The following is a 24771-nucleotide window of genomic DNA, read 5'->3' on the forward strand; positions in this document are numbered from 1 at the left end:
CTTGGATCATGCCAGCTAGCACTCATGAAGATAATACCTGGGTATCATGCAGGTCACATGCCCATGGTCATTTCCCATAGGCTGTTTGGGCATGGCCCCATGCTATGATGGAGAAAAGAGTTCTGTGTTATGGATATGCACTAAACCATCTCACATGCCCCTAGGCAGGATAACAGGCCCTGGCTTGTTTTTATTTCATACTCTAGGTACAGCCAAAGATGCTGACTCTAGAGGTAGATGGTTAGAAATGCAAAGTACTCACTGAAACGCCAAGTAAGGGAATTGAGACCTTTTTCCATTAACTTTTTTCTTCTACTTAGTTTAGGATTATGGTGATTCAGCATTTTCTAACAGTTTTTGCATCAAAATTCACAGCTCAATGAGCAAATAAATCACATAGAAACTGTAAATGCATTAAAGTCACAATCAATTTGACCTGGTAGTAAACTTTATTTACGTTACTATAATAACTTATTTGTGGGCTTCTTCAAATTCTGTTCTTCTCATCTACTTTTCTGAGCATACAGATGAGTTTTCTCTATTTTTGTGCCTTGATGCATGTATCTGGCTATCACGCTGACTGCATGATGCATATTTTATGAGTCATAAAAAAAAATAGTCATAAATACAGCATAAGTTCCAATATAACTATGTCTCTGGAATTTATTAGGCTTTGGAGTGTTTGTAATGCTAACAATGAAGATTCCTATTTACTCATTTTAATTACATATACTTAACAGTATTCACAATCTGCTCAGATAATAATATCTAACGGTTCTAATTTTTTTTTAATACCTGTGTCATTGAAACAAGTATGCATTCTAGCTCTTCTGTATAATACTACAGTACACGTGGATGTCCCTTGTGTATGTGGTAAGTGATACGAGAACAATCAAAAGGGCATCAGGGGATACTTTATCACACAGTTCATATGGCCAACAATATGTAAGCATGAATTATAAGCCAAAACCATTTTTTTAAAAGAGACAATTAAGAGAAAGAAAATATTTAATCTATATTTGTTTGTAGCATGACGCTGATAATTCATTTTCAGGCCAGTAATTTCAATCTGCTATCAGAAAAATATTCTTCCCAGCTGAGAGGAAGAGAAATTGCCAGCTATGATAAAATTCTGGAAATTATTCATACTGCTTGCTTTGTTTGGCAGCACAGACCTTGACATTACAGACGATCAAAGAACATATTTTACCTAAGAAAAAGCAAAATCTACTACAAGCAAAGAGAGACTCAAAATGCTTTATAAATGTACTCATTTAATCCCCGACTCCTATGCTACATGTAATAAAAACCGTACTTCATGAGAAACAATGTTTTGTTCAGGCTCTTTTTCATTATTTTTGCAATTAAAAAAACCTGAGGCTACATAGAAATTTGAGCTGTTAGTTTTCTCAAAGCCAAAAAAGTTACGAGCTTTCTCTATTAAAAATGCATGTTTCATATGTAATAAGATGAAATTTTTCTCTCTGATCCCCCAATAAATGCCTAATCTGCATGCCATATTGCTCAAGAATGTATGAAATACCTGACACAAAGCATAGGAAACATCATGCTGATCTATTTCAATAATATATGAACATAAAATCCAAGTAATGACTCCACATATCCTATTGAAAAATTAAACACCTTGAATGTAGTTTGGAATGTAACTGGTAAGAATAAAAGATAGTGAAACTCATTAGAATTGGTATACCCAAGAGGCAGGGATTGGAGGAAGGGGGTGTTCAAAGCTTTCCTCTGGCATCAGCACTAAATAATAATTTCCCTTTCTAAATTGTGAAATTAAAGAAAAATAGTGTGTTACTTGGAAATTTAATCTCTGAAAACGAAGATCTATATATTATATATACAAACGTGGATGAGATAGATATATATATAGCTACAGTACATAATGCATGGTAAGAAGTACAGAATACAACCTCAATCCTCACAGGGTAACAAAAAAATATATAAACAAGAATATTCAAGTACACAGCAATCGCTTTTCTTCAGCTATGGCAGTTTCTGCTGCCTCTTAATTCTTCAGGCCAGAGGCCAGCCTGTGACAGGTATCTCCTTATTCCAGAAAAGAAGAGAATGGAAGAAACAAAGCAATGCTTATAGTAAGCAATATGTTTAAGTTACTGCAGCTTAATGTCCTGTAAAAACCTGAGACTGCCAATAAATACAACTAAAAAACATCAGTAAGAACATGCTGTGACAAGAAACATACATGATGTAAAGGCCAGTTTCCAGGATCACAATTATGTCACTTCAAAAAAGAAAAAACTCTCATATTTTCATTTAACAAAACATGGGATTCTTTGGTTCACTAAAATTAAACTATTTCCTGAAGTGATTAAACTGTTTTACCCTCTTCTGTCCATAAGAGCCAAAGCTTATTAAGCCCTTGACAACTGAAAAGTTCTGTTCATCTATGATTTTTTTATGCAACCAGTCATTTAAAACCAAAATACCTGAAATAGCACAGTTTCTAACCTACCCCATCTTAGTGCTGCTTTGCCAGAGAAGACTGTTCCTACTTAGTCACTCCCAAGGGACGATCACTCCTTATTCAGCAACTGCAGGTATTGGGCAAGGTTTGTCATTTCTACTGCTTCTAAACTGCCCTAAGATGCACATTCCTTCTAGCTCGTGTAGAGCACAATTTCGCAGAGAGTTTTCTGCAGAAATTTCTCAGCTAAAGGAGCTAAAAGAGATTCACCTTTAATTCTGACGTATTGTCTCTGAATTATAACTATTGTGGGAATCTGCACTGAAATATGATGAAACAGCAGGAGGAGTTAAGTTTTGAAAATCTGCCCTGTGACCCTAAAGTGACTTGATCAGGGTGGAGGAGAAAACTACCTGCATGAAAACCTCTGGTTGCTCTTTCTCACCTGGGAGATTAGCTGCTCTTCTTCCAATCAGTTTCTGCACGTTTTACTGCACAAACTATAAAGCAAAAGTCAAGCCTAGAGATAATGAAAACGTAAATAATTTTAGCTAGATCCACACCAAGACAGAATTAAGCAGAAGGAAGTATGTGTGTTCTTCTCCACACTCCTGTTGAACATCCAGAAGGAAGTGATAGTCTCAATGAGACCCTAAGCTGAACACCTCCCTCCCTCTTGCTTACAATTATAGGAGTGTTCCTTCTAACAGGGTTGCAAGCATTTACTTTTCTGACCAGCAGTGCTTCTCTTTTGGACTGACACTGTTCTCATCACACCACTGCACAGCCAGCAAGGACAGAAATTTTATGACATGAAAACAAGATGTAAGCCAAGTGCAACATGTTTTGTGGTATCTTCTGACTGAACAGGGAAATAAGTGCTCTACAAGCTGAAGACTTTCAGAGATGGACTTGTGTGACTGACACCTGAACCCACTGACTGATCTCATGTGATTAACATGTTCCTCTGAAATGCATTCAGACAAAAAGCAGTGGAGTGTGCATGGTTCTGCCAAGGCAGTTACACAGTTTTTTTGAACTGAACATGACTTAAATGGAATCTTGCCTTTTTGTTACACTTCAAACTCACAGTTTATTTTAAATGGAAATTCTCCCCTCCAAATCCCAGTTCTAAAGTGTTGGGGTTTTCTTCTTAAATGGCTAAATACTTCTGGAATACGTGTTTCCCAAATACATATAACAGAAAATAAAGCCCATTCTGCCAAAAAAAGCCCCACAAACAAGCAAACCAAAACCAAACAAAAAAAAGCCAGAAACCCCCAACCCAAATAACATTTAAATCCTAAACATTCAGATTTAGGTCATGCCAGATTTACAAGCAACAGATAATTGACTCCTTTTATATTCACCCCATACACTGAATGAGATTGTGATCCTGTGGAGAAAACTGTAAAGGGCATCCAAATAATCAGTGCCTGCATCCTGATGCATTAACACAAGAAAGAGACTTAACACTGCAGCTGTACACCTTGCAATTCTTATCTTTAAACTGCAGTCACTTATTTTGCAACATAATATTCCTTAGACATTCTTTTTTGGTTTTGCAGTCTCCCAGGTTGTGTTTCTCTCCTTTGTAAACCGAAGTCGGAGACAAGAGCACACTCTGGGCAATCGAGCAGTCTCTCCCCTCTTGTGAACCATGAATCGAGCTGGAGGAGCTCTGAGCCCTGCCAGTGCCACCGCCCCTGACCTGCCACCAGCAGCAGCTGGCAGGAAGGAGATGCTCCATTCGCAGAGAGGGAACGGCAGGGACAACCTGATGGCAGGGAGTGATCAAGGACACAGGGCTCTACAGTGCAAATGAGATTGCTGTGTGGTGGAGGGAAAAACACTACTACGGTCTTCAGCTTCACTGAGTTTACAGTTTCCAGATGCAAGCCCCAACAAACATTTCCAGAAGCTGAAGGCCATTCATTACCTGTTCAAGTTTGGTTGTAGTGCTCACGGCGACATTTTCAGATGCACTGTCCTGAGACTGCTGCTTACATAAGCCTTTGGCTGCATCCTTAAACATGGTGTCTTTCTCCAGCAAACTGTCCTGCTTGGCAATCGGTAAAGCCAGGGGATTGCTGCGAAGAGAATCAATAAAGCAATTGGACTCCTCCTGAAGATGTCAGACAAACAAAAGACTGCCAAACGCGGGTGGCACAGGCACAGAACTAAGGCGCATGTCAGGGCTGAAACGCTAGTTCGCTGTCCAAGTACAAAACCGAAATTGGTGAGAAACAAACTGTTCACATAGGGCGGCCTGTTCCCAAAGACACAGAGCAAAACACTTTGATTTCAAATTCACCTTTATGGGGATCTTTTCTGAAGCAGAACTGAGCAAGCCAAAGAGAATATGCACGAGTCTGCTTCCGACAGCACTAGGCTGGCAAATCAATAGCCAATTTGGAAAGTGAATTTAAAACACACAATTAACTTCCGCAATACTGTTTTGAAAAGTAAGATGTTTTAAAATAATTCAATACTGATATTGCTATTGGGGTTAATAAAATTTAATTCCATCACTTTTTATCTTACTTTTAATCAGACAATATCCAAGATACATTTTATGACCAAAAGCTGCTTTGAATTTGTGATGTGCTAAGAAAAACCCAAGAAAACAGCAGACTCCTGAAATCACTGCAACGCTACACAATAGTCTTCAATCAAATATAAGTTAAAGCTATTCTTACATGCATGGAGATGTTTCCTCTGCTGGCAATTCAGAACACATCATGCTTCTGAAAGACAACAATGCCAAATTCTTGGATGAATTTGGCACTGGTTTACATCCAGAGGAATTAGTGAGGAATCAGCCCCAGGAGCTGAGAACACAAACATCTTAAAAAAATAAATGTCTGGGCTCTGACAGTGCAAATGAGAGAATCTCATGAAGTGTGCAGCAGCTCCTTGCCAAAATGTGTGCATAATTTCTTTGAAGGGAAATGTGGACTCAGTGTGGGAATGTGGGAATAAAGGCCAGATGTTAAACTTAGTTAAAAAAAACCCAAACAACTCATTTTTACTCTAAGTTACTTGAGTTTGATCACTGATTATAATAAAGCCAGGACTATACACACAGTTAACTCAAATGAAAGGAAGGTAAAACCCCATAGCTAAAATCGATTTCCATTGCTGTTGGAAACAAAACTGAAACACCCACACAGTTTTAGAGAGGTACAGTCCTAAGCAAAGGCAAAGCACACTCTAAGGAGAATTTGTTGGAGAAGAAGTGGAAGTAGTTTCCACTGGAAAAAAAACCCCATGAACAAAACCCTTTCTTTCGATGAAACCCTCAGTGTGCAAACATCAAAATAATTAGTTTGAACATTTTATAGTAAAATATAAACAATTTTCTTAGTAATGATATTGTGCTTCAGATACTTTTTTATAAAATGTCTAGAGGAACACTAGTGAAAATAACAGTTTTTTACCTGTTTGATTGACCTAAAATAAATTTGCCATAAACTTCCTTACCGAATGTCACATGGACAAAAGATCGAAGAGCCAACTGGTTTTGCCTTTTTTCTTGATTTGGATTGCAGAACAGAAAAGCCATTAGCCAACTGTTCCATGAACGTAGCAATTAGATGTCACAGAATAAGGGGTAATACTGATTAGATGGAAGAAGAAATGAAATCGCTGTGATACCCACAAGCAGACATGTCTAATGCTAATTCACATTTTATGCAGACTCAGAACTGAACAAAACATAATTAAAATTTTCTGAGTTGTCTTTTGCTAGGAATTTTGCTCAAATTCCTTTGCTCTGAATTATTTTTAAGATCTAATCACAGACAAAGAGACAAAAGATTTAAAGAAAAGTATAAGCCAAATGAAAACAAAGATTAAAACCCAAAGCACTGATATTCATATCTTTCTATTATTGATGTGGTTGTTTCTTTTCAGCTGTGAAGATCCAGGATTTTTTTGCTGCGAAGTTGAACCTTACCCATTTAATCCTACACATTACACACATTAGAAACACTTCTTAAAATTCAGCTGTAAACTCTTCCCAACCAAATAAACTTTTCAGGTGTCACAAAACAGAAGTAGGTTGCAAATCACACCAAAGTGTGGGGGAAAAAAGGTGTCTTCTGTTTCCACAGATGCATTTTGAACTTAACAAGATGACTTAACAGGCATGTTCCATGTACTGATATACAGGAGAATAACCTATAAATGATGTGCATTTGTGAGGTATCAATAGGGCTTTAGATGATGGAAATGCTGACATAATTCATCTTACAACAAAAATGTGAATGATTAAAAGAAAGACAAAAACATTCTAATTTTACTCTAAAAGTTCATCATGACTCAGGTTCAAGAAGACACTGTGAAAAATAAAACCAACTGAAATGCTTGCAGAAAACAGTGCCTTTTAGAAAAATATTTCTGTTAACATTCATATGTAATTCTATTAGTCACAAACTGAAGCCAAGTAATGCCATTGAAAACTGAACTATAGACCAGCACAAGAGAAGATTTTATGTTAATGCAGGCAAGTGGATTAGCATGAACTGTCTTCTTTTATGAAAATTAATGGATAATTAATTTATAATTAACCACTATGGGAGACTTAAGCCAAAATAATGTTGCATAATAGACAGGAAGGAGAGTTATCTAGGGTAATCTTATTTGACCAAGGTAGGACTGTTATATGGAGGAATAGTCATTTTAATTTTTAGGTGTATAAGCCATCATATATGGAATTAATTTGAATTTTTGTATCGGATTTCTGTAGATAAACTTGAGACGGTGTTCTGTAAGTTGCCACCCTCTTGCATGTCCTTCTATTTTAAGAAAAAAGGAATCATAAAAAAAAAAAAAGGCAGATGACAATGAAATAACTGGCAGTTTCATCATCAATATTTGAATCATTACCACGTCTTATAACCTGGTAAAAAGATGTTATAAAAAGCATTATATAAAGACAGATTCTGCAATGACATTTTCATGGCTCTTTGAGTTCATAGCTTTTGTTGAAGACAACTCCTGCTACTGTAATCCTTCCACAGGAAAATCTCAGATCCTCCAAACAATTCCTAAGACAGTTAACATCTGTAAACTGCATCATTTATGAAATGTCAGTCAAAAAAACTTTTAAACTTTAAATAACAAAAACTTCAGAATTGATTAAACACTAGAAGAGTGTCTGAAATACTAGAATAACTGAAATACAAGTTGCTACCTAAATGCTTAAACAGAAATGCTCTTGTAAGAAGAAAAATGTAATCTCTTTGTTGTCTCAAACATATCTACATCTACTCCAGGCCCTTGTAAAAAGTCCCCCCCAGCTTCCTTGTAGGCCCCTTCAGGTACTGGAAGGTGCTATAAGGTCTCCCCGGAGCCTTCTCTTCTCCAGGCTGAACAAGCCCAACTCTCTCAGCCTGTCCCCATAGCAGAGGTGCTCCAGCCCTCTGAGCATCTTCATGGCCTCCTCTGGACTCACTCCAACCAGTCTGTATCCTTCTGATGTTGGAGGCCCCAGAGCTGGATGCAGCACTCCAGGTGGGGTCTCACAAGAGCAGAGCAGAGAGGGAGAATCACCTCCCCCAAACTGCTGACCATGCTGACACAGCCCAGGATACGGTTGGCTTTCTGGGCTGCCAGCGCACACTGCTGGCTCATGTCCAGCTTTTCAGTCAACGGAAACTGTCCAGCAAGATTAATATGCATCATGTTAGTTAGCACATTATAGAAGTAATAATTCAAGGTTGTGCCATCCTACAGTCACAGAACAATTCTTACTTCTCTATTTATTTTGTAAAGTTGTTTTGAGCATTTGTTCCCTCCCTCTCAGTAACACCCATAAAAAATTAGCGTGTCGACCGCGCCACACAGCTTGGTGTCGTCAGCAAACTTGCTGAGGGTGCACTCAATGCCATCATCCATGTCACTGATGAAGATGTTAAACAGCACAGGTCCCAACACTGACTGCTGAGGAACACCGCTCGTCACTGGTTTCCACTCAGACTTTGACCACCACTCTCTGAGTGCAACCATCCAGCCAGTTCTTTATCCATCGAGCAGTCCATCCATCAAATCCACGTCTCTCCAATTTAGAGACCAGGATGTTGTGCAGGATGGTGTCGAAAGCTTTGCACAAGTCCAGGTAGATGACATAAGTTGTCCTTCCTTTTTCCACCAAGGTCATGACCCCATTGTAGAAGGCCACCATATCCATCAGGCACAATCTGTCTTGGTGAAGCCATTAACCTCTAATAATTCTCCTAAGGCAACACCAGGTAATTTTACTGGTAATTAGGACAATGTAGTTTATTACTCATGGTCTATGTGTATAAAAATGAGGTTGACAAAAGGAGATCAGAGATACAAATACAAAAGATGATTCAGTAGATTTCCAAAGTGAAAGAGTTACTTGACCCATCAAATCACACAGAATCACAGAACGACTGAGGTTGGACGGGATGTCTAGAGGGCATCTTGTCCAACCCCCCTGCTCAAGCAGGGACACATAAAGCTGGTTGCCCAGGACTATGTCCAGATGGGTTTTGAACATCTCCAAGGACACACAGACAGGATTCACCGATTGAAAATAAAGTTCAAATCAGAATCTGTCCTCAAGTGCATCATTCTTAACAACAGAAACACTCACAGTTTATTGGAAATTGAGGGCAGATCATGGATGATCTCTTCATATGGCTCTTCTTGAGATAAAGTAGAAACAGCTAAAGGGTCTTTCATTTTTTCCTCCCAAACAATTTCAGCCTTCAGAAGCATTTCCTCAATAAATTCAGAAGCTGCAACATCTAAGACATTGGAACACCAAGATATCAGAGAAAGAAAACAGTGCAGAAAATCTCCTTTCATTTAAAATCTCTAGATCAGATTAAGCATCCAGCCAGATACAATTAAAAGAAATGCTCAAAAAATAATAATTGAAATTATTGAGAAAACAAAGGCAAAATAAATTCAGTGTGGAATTAAGTTGTCATTTGCAAAACCTCAAAACCATTCTTACTGTGTGGTGAACTGAAGTATTATTCAGTAATTCATAGGACTTCAGGAAAAGTCACACAACTGTTTTCAACTCTGTATTTCAAAAAAAAACTTGTACTGAAACCCTTTTTAAACCTTTTACATTTCTACAAACTAGATTTATGTGTTGCACATACAGAGGTACCGAAATCAGTTGTGTGCAGACCAGAAACATAGTTAAATCAACTGTGTTAAATACATACTAAATGTGGTTAATGTGGTTAGATGTCTTCAGTACAGTCCACTGCCTTTTATACAAACACAGACTGGCATGTAGCCAACCAAAACCAACTTTCCTGAGGTGAAGTGTCATGAAGTTCCCTATTAGTGTATTTGCAGGTGGCCCATTATTTGAAGCACAACATATCTTAGTTTACTATGCAGAGGACGTTTCTCGTCATAATCTGTCAGAAAGATTCTATTTTCTACATTAATGGGTTTTTTCTTCATCACAACCTAGGCACAGAAGGTTGAACAACCACGTTTCTTCTCTCCAACACTGCTATCTAGCATTACTACATCAGCCCTGCTTTGATCACAGGGTCAGAGCAGTGGATCTGAAGACCCTTCCAACCTAACATATTCTATAACCCTGTTATCTTCAGAGACACTGCCTCAGCTCCCTGTTGCTATCTGGTCTAAGGTGGTGCCTTTTTCTGTGGGAAATAACAAGTGTTACACTTGGAAACTGGCTGGGGAATTTGTTTTCAGTCAACAGCTACAGAGATTCCAGTTCACGAGGCTGTGTACCATCATCAGTTGAGATGGGGAATGAAGTCAGGTGACTCAGTAAGAAGTCACCAAGGAAGTGTAAATGCAGCTACCACCAAGGCACTGAAGAACTTACAAGGAGGAAGCATAACTAAAAATAAAGGAGGAATGAAACAAGTGGAAAAACATGCTACCATTTGATATGACATCCATGATGATGCATGTGTATATATAACCCTACAGACTATATAAACTATATGTGTGTATATATATGTTTATGTGTGCATTACTAAGACAGCAAGAAGGAAAGAAAAAAGTGTCACAGTAAGTAATACGTAGATATACATGGATTTTCACCTACCTGAAGGCTTTTCATTATTGCAGTTAAGAAGATTGGGATTTGCCCAGTGCATCAAAAGCAGCTTCACAAGGTGGGTCTAAAATGGGCAAAACCAGAGGTGTTTGAAATGTCAGAAGCAGGACAAGAGCTGTATACCTGTCACTCTGTTTACTCATTCCTTCCTGCACTAGCTGAAATATGATAAACCATAGGCAACGACTTCAAAATACGACATTCTGCAACTACCACACACATTGGTATAAATCACAAAAGGCAGAAAAAAATACACTTCTCCTGTGATTTCAGTGTCCCCTCAGCATAACTCCATCCCCAGAGTCTCCCTCCATCCTCACAAGTGTAAACAAACCTGCATCAGACAGGGAGAAAACTAACCCTCCACCATCACATGTCATGACCTAGATCACAAGTATTTCTTTATTCCTAACCGATTCAGCAACTCTGTACCATCACTGCCAAAGGGCTCAGACTCACAGCCATCATGGAAGTAAATCTGTTCCCTGTCAGTAGTAGAAATTGGCACATTTATCCTGTGTTTATCAAATCATTTTAGTGTATTAGTAATGGTAGCAATTATAGTACAGTAGGGTAGGGTAGAGTATCTTATAATGAAAAAGTCTCAAACATATTTTTCAATTCTTGCAAGAATGCTGCCAGCAACTGTTTTTAGTGAGCTCTCCTATTGCTGCACCAAAGCCTCTAGAGATCTGTCTCCATCAAAGGCTGTCGTAATGTCCACCCTGATAAATTGGTTGGTCAAAGAAAGGAAAAAAACTGGACAAAGAGCAAAAAATACATTTAGAATGTGAATACAGTGCACAACCAAATGAGAGAACTGCTTGCATTTTTGGATATATGCTAAAGCAAATGGAATGTATAATGTAAATGTAAGCAACAGGGGAGGCCAGGATGAGCACGGGGGAAAATAAGCTGTGCAAAGAAGAAAAGATTCTTCAGTGTGGAAGAAGAGAGCTACAGATAAACGAGACCTGAATTGGAAGGCACCTAAGGAAAACAATAGTAATTTGGCATCAAACCCAGCAATCAATAAATAAATAAAGCCTAAAAAGAAGAAAATTATTGTAATAAATAAAATTCAATATGGATTCAGTAGGCAACTTACTATGAAAGACTATGACAAGAAGAATCAGTTAAATGTACCCCCCCACCTCCCCTCAAACTTCTAATCACAGAAAAGCAGGAAAACGCTGTTGCAAATTTCTACAGAAATCTAAAGATCTTGCTCTCCTCAGCTTTCTAATGCTGGCTTTCCATTCTGACAGCATGGAAACATGAACAGCAGAAAATTCAGCACTGTGGAAGCAGGGAGGAAGCCAGAACAGGTTTATTTCAAAATCCAATTAGCCCTGCTTTCGACTGAGAACCCTCAAAACGTGTATCTCTGTGTGTTTTCATTATGAAAAAGTGGAGCATGCTTAGCCGTTGAGCAGACTAAATCAGCAGCAGTTGCATGATCTCGTAAGATGGGGGTTTTAAATGCACTTTCAGTTTAGTAACCATACACAGCTTTTTGGGTTAACAAAGTTCTGGATTTATGCCACAAGAAGTCCCTTCTACGCTGCAATGTCAACGCTTCCTGCTGCCAAAGAAATAACTCCTGCTGGAAACCCTTGATGCATGTCGCCAAGAATAAGGTTTTCAGGTCACTGCTGATTTCAATTACCTGTTTTCAGACACACAAAAGTGTCTGTGTTAGTTTTAACCTCATTCGCTTGTGCTTTAGAAAGAGTATTTTAAAATCCAATTCCCAGATCTTCAGAACTGTGCCTAGCAGTACAAATATTTGCAGTGTAATTACAGCAAATTATCCCTATTGAAAGGTATTTCGATTGCAGTTATGAATAAGGTAGATGTGATTATGCTACGAGAAACTGCAATACCTAATGAAATATTGTAGACCCTAAGAATAAAGTGACAATATATATTTTGATTCTTGTTTTCCAGTGTTGTCTTTGACAATTTATACAAATGAAAAAACCAGAAGCTGCTTGGCCTCATTTCCAAAGGTGTTCACAGATGCTCCATGGTTTACCTATTCCCACTCATTCAGTATTCAGACTCCAGTTCCCATCTCGCAGTAGTCCGTGACACATTTTCAAATACCTATTTCTGTGCTTTTCCTAGGCCCTGTCTTATACTAGGTAAGGAAGTCTTCAAAACAGCTGCAAAACTACAGTGTAAAGCTGCATTCACAGCCTGTTCTGACGTGATGCTCTCTAAACAGGAAAACAGGTAAGGAGATGCCCTTTCACTATTCAGGTGGATGGAAAACCATCTCAATGGCTGGGCCCAGAGGGCGAGTGGCGAGGAGTCTAGGTGGAGCCCATTAACTAGCAGTGTATCCCAGGGATCAGTACTGGCCCCAATCCTGTTCAACATCCTCCCATCTGGAGGATGGAGCAGAGCACACCCTCAGCACGTTTGCAGATGGCACCAAACTGGCAGTAGTGGTTGATATGCCAGAGGGTTGTGCTGCAATCCAGGGGCACCTTGACAGGCTGGAGAAATGGGCTCACAGGAACCTCATGTAGTTCAACAAGGGGGAATGCAAGATCCTGCACCTGGGAGGAAAACTCCAGGCACCACTATACGCTGGGGGCTGACCAGCTGGAAAGGAGCTTTGCAGAAAAGGACCTGGGGGTTCTGGTAGGCACCCAGTTGAACGTGAGCCAGCAACGTGCTTTGGCCACAAGGAAGGTTAATGGTATCCTGAGATGCATTAGCAGGACTGTTGCCAGCAGATCGAGGGAGGAGATCCTTCTTCTCTGCTCAGTGCTGGTGAGGCCACACCGGGGGTACCATGTCCAGCTCTGGCCTCCCCAGTACAAAAGAGAGATGGATACTCTGGAGAGAGTCCAGCAAAAGGCCATTAAAATATTTAAAAGACTGGAGCACCTCACATATGAGGAACGGCTGAGAGAGCTGCAACTCTTCAACCTGGAGAAAAGGCGGCTCAGGGGAATCTCATCCAAGTGCATAAATACCTGATGGGAGGTTGCAAAGAGGACAGAGCTGGACTCTTGAGTGCTTCCCAGTGACAGGACCAGAGGCAATGGGCACAAACTGAAACACAGGGTGTTTCATCCAAACATCAGGAAACACTTTTATACCGTGAGGGTGACCTAGCACTAGCACAGGTTGCTCAGTGAGGTTCTGGAGTCTCCATCCTTGGAGACATTCAAAAGCTGTCTGGACATGGTCCTGGGCAGCATGCACTAGGTGACCCTGCTTGACCAGGGGAGCTGGACTAGATGACCTCCAACCCCAAACTTTCTGTGACTCTGTGTAATGTGGAAAAGCTTGCCTATGGCTTTTTCAAAAAAAGACCATTTTTTCTCCAGCTAAATCAATTTCTTAGCAAACTTTTAACAGTTTGAAAATCTATGGACAGGGGAAAATATTATTGAAATGTATATTTCTTAATGTTAATGAACGTATATTTCTTAATGAAAATGTATAAAGAAAGATTATATTAATTACAGCTTTACACAGGCAAGATTAAATAAAAAGGGGTTCTGTGCACGTAAAAACTCTGAGCTTGATAAGCAAGACAGACTGCATGATCAGATGAGCAAGCAGAGCACAACCGTTATACCAAAAGAGCTATGGTGGGTATTTTTTACAAAAAAATCAAGTGCAAAAAAAAAAGCAGCCTGCCTACAATGAACCTGAGCTTTAGTCTTAAAGGAAGTATTGCAAGGAAACTGTCCTGGTTTAATCCCGGCCATCAACTAAGTACCACACAGCCCCTCACTCACCTCCCCCACAGTGCAATTCACATTAACGGGGGCAACACTTAGGATCTCAGAACCTACAAAACCACACACAGAGGAGCAGAGAAAACACGGGACATGGGAGCACTGGAGTTGAACAGTCCTTTAGGCTGAATGAAACATGAAGTGCAACACTTAAAAAGCCATCAGAGAAAAAAAGGCAGCATAAATACACTTACTGCAACAGGCACATTATGAAGTGTCCAAATACAATTTTCCCCTGCCAAAAGAGGGGAACATTACCACACATTAAATGTTAGTTAAGAAAGCCCAACACACAGGGTCATAAACCACAGGCTTAAGAGCACTGGTGTTGGCCAGCTGACAGACAAGTGACTGCAATGACAGGGTAGGAAACGTGGAGCATGAAGGAGTGATAGAGATTCCTAAAGAATCTCCTGATATGCTTGGGGCTGCAAAGGCAGCTCCAAACTGTTCTCGAGCCATGTTAGTTTTACTGCCAGTGAATCAGCTGGGGAGCAGAATCGGTGGTCCTGAAAAGTGTCTTCCTCTCCTTGCATGATCAGATAGGTGCCTCTAAAGCAATGCACAGGACGCTAGACCTGTGCCTGCAACTGCAAAGGATAAGCCACTGGCTCTGGATGAGCTTTGAACTCTTGAGTTATTATCCAAATCCCAGTGCCACTACCTCATTCATTCCCTTTTCTTTACCGCTGGGGAGATACCTGCGTAAATTATAAATTCAGGAATCTGGAGATTCTATGCAAATGTCCTGATGTGCTACTTTGTGCAGTAATGAATATGCATCATCCAATTTGCATGCACCCCCAACAGTGAATTCCTTCAGTCCTTCACTTTTCTTCCCTGTCAAAACCAAAACTTCTCTCCACTCCACTCCTTCTGTTTCAAAGTTACACATTTCCTACCATCCTTACTGACCTGGTTCACCATCCATCTTTTGTTCACCCCCCCCCACCATTTCTTACTCTTCAGCCCCTTTTATCTCTGTTTCCCGTACCTGAGACTCCCAGGTCCTTACGTGTATCTACCCGATTTGTTTTCTTCCACCCTTTTATTGGTGCTTTTATCCCTTTTTTGGGGACAATGCTATTTTTCTTTTGCTTCTTGACATCCATTCCCCAGTTTTCTTTGACTAAGCCTTCCCGCTCTCTTCCTGCAGTTTCCTTCCACCTGCTGTGACTTCTCAAGTTTCCATTCCAATTTCTCTGGATACAGTCCACAGCATGCTTTCATCCACAGTGACAAAGCCATATAATAGAAGATCAGTGTATCAACAACCTTAGATCAAAAATAGTATTGGTTTAGACCATCAGTCTCCCAACAGTGTGTGAAACACAGTGAAATCCCCAAGTATTAATTTAATATCTAAAGTGCTTATTCACTAAACACAAAAAAACCATAGGCAGAACACATAAAATACCACTGGCTGAACTGTTACTACGCTGCAGTCTTCACCACTAAGTAAGATCGCCCACATCTGCACTCGTAAGAAGCAGTTTTCAATTGCTTATAAGGCTAAACTTCACTGTGAAGTTTTCACTTGGATTGGAAAAGTGCATGTTCACCTCACTGTGTCATTTTTATTAGGTAGTTTTCTAGGATTGCTGCCTGTGAGTGCTTATGATGTTTGGGGGTTTCTTAATTAGGCAGAAAAATAAATCAACCATACATGAAGCACTTCTGGGAGCAGGGTGTGGGAAAATATATTGGTTGACCCTCATGAGCTCCAATGTGTGTATGATCTCAAGACTTTGTATTAGGCACAAGATGAATTCTGTAGGCTGAGAATTGTCAAAACTTAGCCAACTTTCAAACCTTGAAAAATTGTAGCCATCAGATGCCTACAAGACAGTTTTTAGATTACACTGGATAAATCAAAGAGCCCACCTTTGCTAGTATGAACCAGTGTAGGCCTAAATGTTAGTATATCCAGTATCAGTGGCTCTGTTTAAACATCCACTTGAATGTTTAAAGGACTGGCCATAAGAAAACATAAATCAGGGCAGTAGTTTCAATTTTATTATTACTATTACTATTATTATTATTACTAAGCTTCTGTGATGGAAGTGCCATAACTTCATGCTAGCCATATTCAGCGTATGGAATAAATAAGATCAGGTAAGTCATCAAGTGAGAAACTGCTTAGAATAACACTGGGAAAATGCATTTAACTGGTGGAATGGGGTGATAACCAGCACTTCACTAAGCGTCAAGGACACTGAGAAGAAAAGTGCAGGTTAGGGACTTGTGTTCAGTGAAGCTACTGGGGAGTGAAACCAATGAAAGCAAATCCCAAGACAAAGACTCCTGACATTTGGGAGCGAGGTAACTATTTAACTATTAAAGTAACTGTAAACTGAGCTTTGAAGATCAAGAATTTGTTCTCTGTTACACAACAGCACGCCTTAGAAGACTGAGTCTCTCTCGAAGACAAAGTCTCATATGTAAACCCCTACATAAGAGCAGTATCATTCAGAGGCTAAAATAGCATTTTCTCTGCAATTGCGAATCTGACCCACAGTACTGCACTAGACACAGGAAATTATGTCTGAAACTCATTACAGATCTCCCTTCTTAATACAATATAGATGAGGAAGGTATTTTTTCATGCAGAAAAAGGGGACCATAACTACCTGTGGTCAGCAAAGTGGAACAGATGAGAAAAAGTAGGTTGCAGGAATAAGACTAGCAGCAGGATAGGAGGAGTGGAGGGGAAAAAATAGAACAGAGCATGGACAAAATGCTGGACTTCGGAACTAACAACATTAAATAAATGAAGTGAAAGGGAAGAAGAGAGACATGGCAAGGAGCCAGGATGTAGGCAGAGACAGACCAAGCAGGAAAAAAAAACTGTAAGAAGTGACACGGTAAAGGAAAACACTGAGATCGAACAAGGGAGATTGGGACTGTGAGCAAGTGGGAAAAAGGGGTAAGTATGACAGAAGGGCAACACGGTTGGCATTAAGCCAAAGCAGAGAAAAGAGGAAGCCTGGATAAGAACCAGAGAGAGGAGGAGGGGCAGAAGCTGGCTATGCAAGAAAATCAGGACTGGGACGTGTACAGAAAGGACATGAAGTCAGGCAAACGAACGGCACAATAAGGCAACAGAATAAAGACAAGAATGGAACAGGCGGGAAGTACTGGAACAAACAAGGTTACATGTGGGAGGAATGAACCATAAAGACTGTGCTGTTCATACACAGAGCTTGGAACTGAACCCAGGTTCCCCGAGTGTCACCACTGCCTTTGTGCAGTCAGCATGTTTAACCTGTATGGCCTAAGAGCATGCCTTTTAAACCTCTGGAATACTTCAAGGAAAGAAGGACAACCTAAAACTGTTTTCAGCTACCTATGCAAGTGACAAATGTTACTTTGAAGTTTTTCTACACCTAATGTAAAGACTTCAGCAGTCTTTTCTTCAAGACTGACATCCTACATTTTTATTTTTCAATCTACCAGGAAATTAGAGGAAAAAAAAATAAAACTGGGAAAACTACTTTGTGATCTTGTGATTAAAGATGCTTATAAATTATGTCCCTACAAGTTATAGATTAATACTAGAGATGGGATCATAATTCTGGCCTTTTCCAAAGTTTGTGCTTGAACGATCTTATTAGACTTCTTTTTCATATATGCCTCTCATGTTTTTAGAAATATGTGCACGTATATAAGAGAACGTTACTACAGCTAGTATTTCAAAGAAAATTAAACTTATATTGATTACTGAGATCCTGCAATAATCACACAAATATATAGTGTAGTCTGTGAACACCTCAGCTCTAAAAATGTACATGTGAACAGAGAATCACAGTCATTTTGTAAACTGAGGTTGCCCTTAGCCTATATACAAAGCTGAAACTTGTAAATCTATTTTCTTATCATTTGATATTTTGTGAATCTAGCTTTTCTTCTCTTTGTGTTCTGTACCCACAATTAGCATCTGAATAATTTATAGAAACTTGCTGAATATATTTAAAGTGAAAAAAAGGTATCACCGACAGAAATCCCAAAGTGGTCTCTCTGCTTGAGGAAAATGAGTGTAATTTGATCTGAAGGGAAATGCTGCTCTTCTACCTGAGTACAATCATGCACACCAAAGATGAACAAAAAGACTAAAGAAAAGAGGGTGAGATATGTCTGGATAAGACATTCTCTAGAGGGTTTTCTGACCATAAATGAAAGTTTCCAACTGCTTGTCGGAGAAAATATGTATTCCCTGAGCGACTATACTCTGTTCCTTTTGAAATACTGAGTAAGCACCCCCTTCTTTAGGCTATTCTTACTGAAAACGTTTGTGGAATGTGCAGAAGTCCAGAAACTGCATTCAAAGGAACTGCTATGGCAATGGTCAAACTTGAATGAGATTAAATACAACTTCCTATGATGGATTCAGGTATCCCCTTTTCATTGAAGTGCATTCTAATGATCTGTGTGGATTTTTTCTATTTTGCGTTCAACATGCACTTAAAGAAAATGAAACTACACTTCATAGCTGAGTCAAATGACTAATGTGTTTTGGTAACAATGAGCAAATTAGATCACACAGCAAGAAAGTGCATTCTCATAGACTTCAGCAAGAAGCAGGGTCCCTTCTGTGATTTGAAAGAAATGCTGTGTTTAGATGAACTAACTAGACAGAGAGGTATGATTCACTCCAAGCAAACAAGCCAAACAAACGTGCAAGAAACATGAGCTAGGCTCCTGAGCTCACTGAATGATTTTTTTATTTATTTGGGATATTTCCAGTTTGCAGGCACACAAGTTACTCTTGGAGAGGTACAGTCAGCAGTTCAGGAATTCTCTTACCTTTTTTTTTTTTACATCATGATTTTTTTTTTTTTTTGACATCATGAAACTGTTTAACCTCAAAGCCAGAGGCTAAATCTGTCTCGCTAAGTAAGAGAGTTCAGTGGAGTAAGCTGAAGTATCCCTTATAATCCACACTGCTTAAGTGTTAGCTCTGTCCCTGACTCTGCTTTGGACCACTCCAAACAGCTCTCTACAAACAAGACTAATCTCCTACAGAGGAAACTAGCTCTAAAAAATATGAATGTGAGCCAGACTGTTCCCTGGCTTAATCTCTAGCCTTCTTTTATTTAGCAGTTTAACAGTTCAGACATAGGCAGCATGCCCCAAGGATGAAATTTTGGGAGAGGTAGTGTTTAAGCTACTGGGGAGTTAGCTCTGACCTGCATGCCTCTGATAGCTGGTTTGAAAGGTGACAGTTCTGTGATAAACAACAAAGAAACAGCTTGTGCCTGGGAACTGTGCCAAAGTACCCAAGGCAAACGTCAGAGCTGCAGCCTAGTCCCACCACAGGGAGGGCGAGTGTGTGCTTTCCTGATCACAGCAGCCTGGAAGATGTCCAGCAATGACAGATTACTAACTGTTCACAAAGTGATTGCTGTGCTAAATTCAAATTAGGGGCCTAGCCTGAGAAATACAAGTCGCCCTTCCGCAGCTGGTACCAGTGCCAGCATGGGCAGAGCGGTACCCAAGTGATGACGTCTGCCCCGCTCGGGTGTGCACAGGCAGCGGCCACATATATACCCACACTCCCCAGGACACACGGGAAGGAGACAAGGGAGTTCAAACTGCCATCGATAACAGTGCATCGATAAGAATGTATATGTCCAAAAGGCCCTGATAAATTTATGCAGGCAAACCTGGCATATTCTAATTTCTTGAAGCTTGCTTTGCTGCCCTCATAATCTGATTTTGAAGAGGTTTTTGTGTCACTGATGCAGATTTGCATGTGTCTCAAAAACGTTATTATATTCTATTGTTTCATTAAGGTAAAATTATTAAGGTAAGCGACTCTGACCTGAATACCGCAATAATATCTATTTTTGATATAATGTTAGAATCTCAATGTGCATTAAAAATAAACACTTGCTTTTAGCCCTTACAGTTACAGGGGGAAAAGTGACAATCGACCTAGAAACTCAGAATAACCTCGATTAAAAATATGCCTATGTTTTAATGTTATTACCATTTAAACATTAAATGTTTGCAGCTGGTAGTATTTCAGTTAATAGTCTGTTGCACTCGGTAACCTAACCTCTTCCTGCAAAGTGCTGCCTCATCTTACACACAGACAGACTTACCTTTAGGCAGTAGTTTCAGTTGCCTTATTCTGTACTTAGTAGCCATATCCTGTACATAACCTTCAGAAACTCACTAGTAATATCCTGTACTCCTCTGCAAGAAAGATGTTCTACTCTGGATCTACACACTCTGGCACTAACAGGACAATTCATTTACCATTCACCCATGATCTTTTTCTATATTTGGACTAATAAAATTCTAGCAAATTTTATATGGTAAATTTATCCATGAGACTGCCTTTCTCAACAAATACATGTAGAGACAGGTACAGTTTTTGGTTTTTATTTTTTTAACATCAGTTAATACCTACTGGCACTTAAAGCTCTTAGCTAGTCCCTGTTTGGAAGCAATGCAACAACCTACTGCTGTGTTTTGGTTTTGATAAGATAGGTATTGTTGCAAGCATTTAACTCTACTCCCTCTGTAGGATTCACTCTGTGCAGCTTTCCGCTGTCTAAGAGTAAGACATCAACTCCATGCCCCCTTCATGATGACTGGGGAGACCCAGCACATCCAGTGGGTGCTTCACCTATGCTTTGGCTCCTTTGCCCTGCACTATGGTCTGGGTTTCCCCTGTAGAATTTTAAAATCTTCAAGTTAGGCCTCTAACATATGCTAGTTGCCCATGTCCTGTGTAATCAGGGAGGGTCAGACCTCTCAGTAATGACTGATCCCACTTATTTTAAATGCAGCTCCTCGATTTGTCTGAATTGTACCCTAGAGGTGATTCTTCACAGGAGAGAAGACAAAGCTTTGACTTTGTAGTTGTAGTTGGCTAACCTTAGTTGAGAAGAATCCCAACCTTAATAAACCTGGTTGTGCCACTATCGAGGTGTCTCTACAAGCCAGACTTTGACTGTAAAGTGTGGGTGTGATGTCTTTCACATGCTTAGCTCACTCAGGATAATGTATCTTTGCTCCAATAATTCCTCATACAATTTAATGTGGAAGTTGGAGCAATAAGCTTTTTGTAATCCACTTACCTTGTGCATTAATTTACAATTTGAGATTTGTAACAAGAAGCTTGCAGCGTCTTTATTGTTTACAAGCTTCCTCCTGTACAGATGCAAATTAAATTTTCTCACTATAAATTCTAAACTTCAGCAGATTCTTCTGTTTTTTTCTTTCCAGGTAAAGTAAATTAGTACCATTTCTATTAATGCTATGGTCTTAAAAATAGCCAAACACAGGGTTTTTTTCATCTTGTGTATTTTTTTAATTACTTTCCATTTTTTGTATCTTGTGTATTTGCAGACATAAAACTGTGTATGTATAGAGCTCAGGTCCTTCAACTGAGTCTTGATGTCACTCTAAAACAATGTAACTATTTATTCATAACAATATCACTACCCAATTTTTTGATAAGGTGATATGCAAAATTTATGTATGTAAAGTTTATAACGTAAAATAGGTCAAAACCCAAACGTGTAATTTGTATAACTAATCCAAATGCATTTAATTAAGGTAAGCAGCTTCTCCACATGAAAAATATAGTTGAATTACTAAGAATTTTGTATGTATTTTATAAACAGAAAAAAATGTCAGTCCTTATGACTCATGAAATATAACATTAATTACATAATGGATGGCGTTTGGCTGCAGGTATTGCAGCAACTTCTGTGACCAGTCATTAAAGGATCATGACTTGTCAAAGAAGCTAAGGACAAGAAAAGGCTATTTATCTGCTCAGATATATGCCTGGATGGAAAGAAATCCTCTCTAGAATTGAAAAGAATATCAAACTAAAACCAAACAGACTTTTTTACAGTCTTCTAGTAGAACGTACAGATTTATCACTGTAGCGAGTTTTTGAAGTGAGATTTTTTTTAAAAACCTGTCACAACTATGTGTTACAAGAGGTTGAAACTGTAAGGGATGGAGCCCATAATTTATATTAATGACTTCCTCAGGGAACATTAATATTTTTGGCTAAAAAATAACTATTTCCTCATAAATATATTTTAAAACAGACTATCCAAATCTTGTCTTGACTAAGGTTATTCCCCCATTCTGCCACACTACTTTTTTCCAAAATCGTAACAGTGCTCGTATTTGTCTAGAATTACTTACTCAAAATGGAATTACAGACATGATATCCACATGAATTCATACTAAGGCTAGAAGATATTTAAAAATTATCATCATAGGAAAGGAAAATTTAAAAACACACCGATGGCTTAGCTACTGGATGAAATATTTTCTCTGATATCTAATAAATCCCTCTTATATAGGAATTTGAATTATTTACTTCTTTGTTACAAACAGAATTCATATGAAAGCTGTATTTCTCTCCTAAAGAAGGATGGCAAATTATCTATAATAATAAAGTATTTTCAAATTGTATTATTCATTAACACTGCAAATTGAAGATATTTGCTCTGTATTTTGTTAACTTTGTGAGGAAGAGTGCAGTGTTACTTCATTTATCTTCCTCTATGTGTGCTTTTCAGTGGCTAGCACAACCGGTCCCTGGCATCTCACTGAAAACTCCTGGATTACCAAGAATCACTGCCATAAGGGAGACACAGTTCAGTGAAAGAGCCAGCAAACAGGATCATCTCACCAAAAAAAGCAATCTGCACCCTTAGAACACTTCGGAAGGGAAGACACTTTCTCCATTAGCCAATTGCAATTTTGCGTGTACGTGTCTGTTTCAAAAAGGAAAAATATCTAACTTTATGACAAAAAGGGTATTTCAAGCCATCCAGGGTTTGTGTTGCAAACATATACGTGTTACACGTATATACCAAAGAAAAGTTCTTTCCCACTCCTTTCAAGCCACTCCTTTCGAGGCTTTTTTCATAAAACTTATGTGTAGACGTCACACTAGAAGAGACTTAGAGCCACTGTGTAACTGTGTCATTGCAGTACAAAGCCAGAACTTGCAAGGCGCCCTGAAACGTAAGAAATAGTAGCTCCAGCTCAAGATTACACTATTGCAATCACCTTACTTCTGAAAAAGTTTTCTTGCCCTACTGAAGTCTTAACACAGGCAGAGTGACTGTGTGCCTCCCTGCAGTATTCCGTGATGATCCAGAGGGATCAGTGAGGGCGGTGGAACTGCAGAACAGCACAGGACAGGATGGGATGAGAAAAATAAAACTATAGTATATGCAAAACATAAACCTACTGATGCCTCGCTTGCAGACAAATCTTCAGTTGAGTATTTTTGTAGACCCATTTTATTTGCAAATTTAACATTCCAGAAATTGCTAAGGGTACACTTAAGGCCATACATGTATAAACCAATGACTTGCCCTAGATCTGCTCTTTTACAGAGTATGAAAGCTCAGCATATTTTAATAATAGGTTATTTCAACAGGAAAAATCTGTATCTCACAAGAACTAACTAGCCTCAAACTCCTTTATTTTTCCTATTATTTTTCCTACATTTTTACTATCTTCTTGCTAAAAAGTGTATTATTTATGTTCTGAAGCCTGAAAAGAGGCTGGAAGCCATTTATTCTATGAAAATACAAACACATGCAGTAAGGAAACACACGTATGTCATTTTAATAACCAATAGGACATGAATCAATATGTAACTTAAGTACTGAATTGTCTCCTTAAATAGTTTTGCAAACCTAAAAATATATACGTATCAGTTTTCTATTCAAAAACCAGTCTGACAGGTGAATTATAATGCATATGCATAAGCACTTGAATTCATCTGTCTACCTATATAAAGGTCTTTTTTGCTTTTCATTAGAATCTACTCCTTAAATTTTAACATGTGAATCACCTGCAGTGAAATACTAATAAATAAACAAATATATGAATTAATTGATTGATTGATTACTTAATGAAGAATACCCCACCAAAAAAGCAATCTGGCCTTCTTATTCAGATCACTAAGGGCATAGTAAAATCAGCTACGTCCCATCCTTTGTACCTCAGACACTTCACCTTGTAATTCGGAGGTTTAGTCACCTGAGTACTGAAAAGCAACTGAGATACCAGAAACAGACGCAAACAAAAATCCTAGTTCTCCTCAACCATCGGCTAGAGATTCAACTAAATGAATGGGGTTGTCTCCACTGACATCAGAAACAGAATTAAGATTATCTAACTGTGGAGTTCATACTCCAGCAGAAGTCCATGAGGATCTTTATTTACATAGTAAAAAAAAAAAAAAAAAAAAAAGAGTCCTGTTTAGGATCACCAACTTTTTGCCATTCTGAGTTTTGTTTAAAAACATGGTTGATGGTGATAGAAATAGGCGTCACAAGGTGGCAAAGTACCGAAGAAACAGGGGAATGGCTTGACAGCTACAGTTCATAGCATTTTCTGACTGACTCAGTGCACCTACATGCACAGTGTCAGGATCCCTGCCACCAGCAGGGAACTTAGGCGCCGGA

General features: G+C 39.0%; 1 protein-coding gene across 1 annotated transcript in view; it reads right to left on the reverse strand.

The window, feature by feature from the left end:
- MYO16 (myosin XVI) overlaps nt 1-24771 on the reverse strand; it is a 283911-nt gene that overhangs the window by 177582 nt on the left and 81558 nt on the right. Inside the window, exons 7-9 of the mRNA XM_010161190.1 lie at nt 10533-10608; nt 9078-9231; nt 4392-4542 (exon numbers count right to left, since the gene is read on the reverse strand). Coding sequence (XP_010159492.1) covers nt 4392-4542; nt 9078-9231; nt 10533-10608 — 381 coding nt within the window. The remainder of the gene's footprint in view (nt 1-4391; nt 4543-9077; nt 9232-10532; nt 10609-24771) is intronic.

The sequence above is a fragment of the Eurypyga helias genome, unplaced genomic scaffold (assembly GCF_000690775.1).
Source record: "Eurypyga helias isolate BGI_N326 unplaced genomic scaffold, ASM69077v1 scaffold12351, whole genome shotgun sequence".
NCBI lineage: Eukaryota > Metazoa > Chordata > Aves > Eurypygiformes > Eurypygidae > Eurypyga > Eurypyga helias.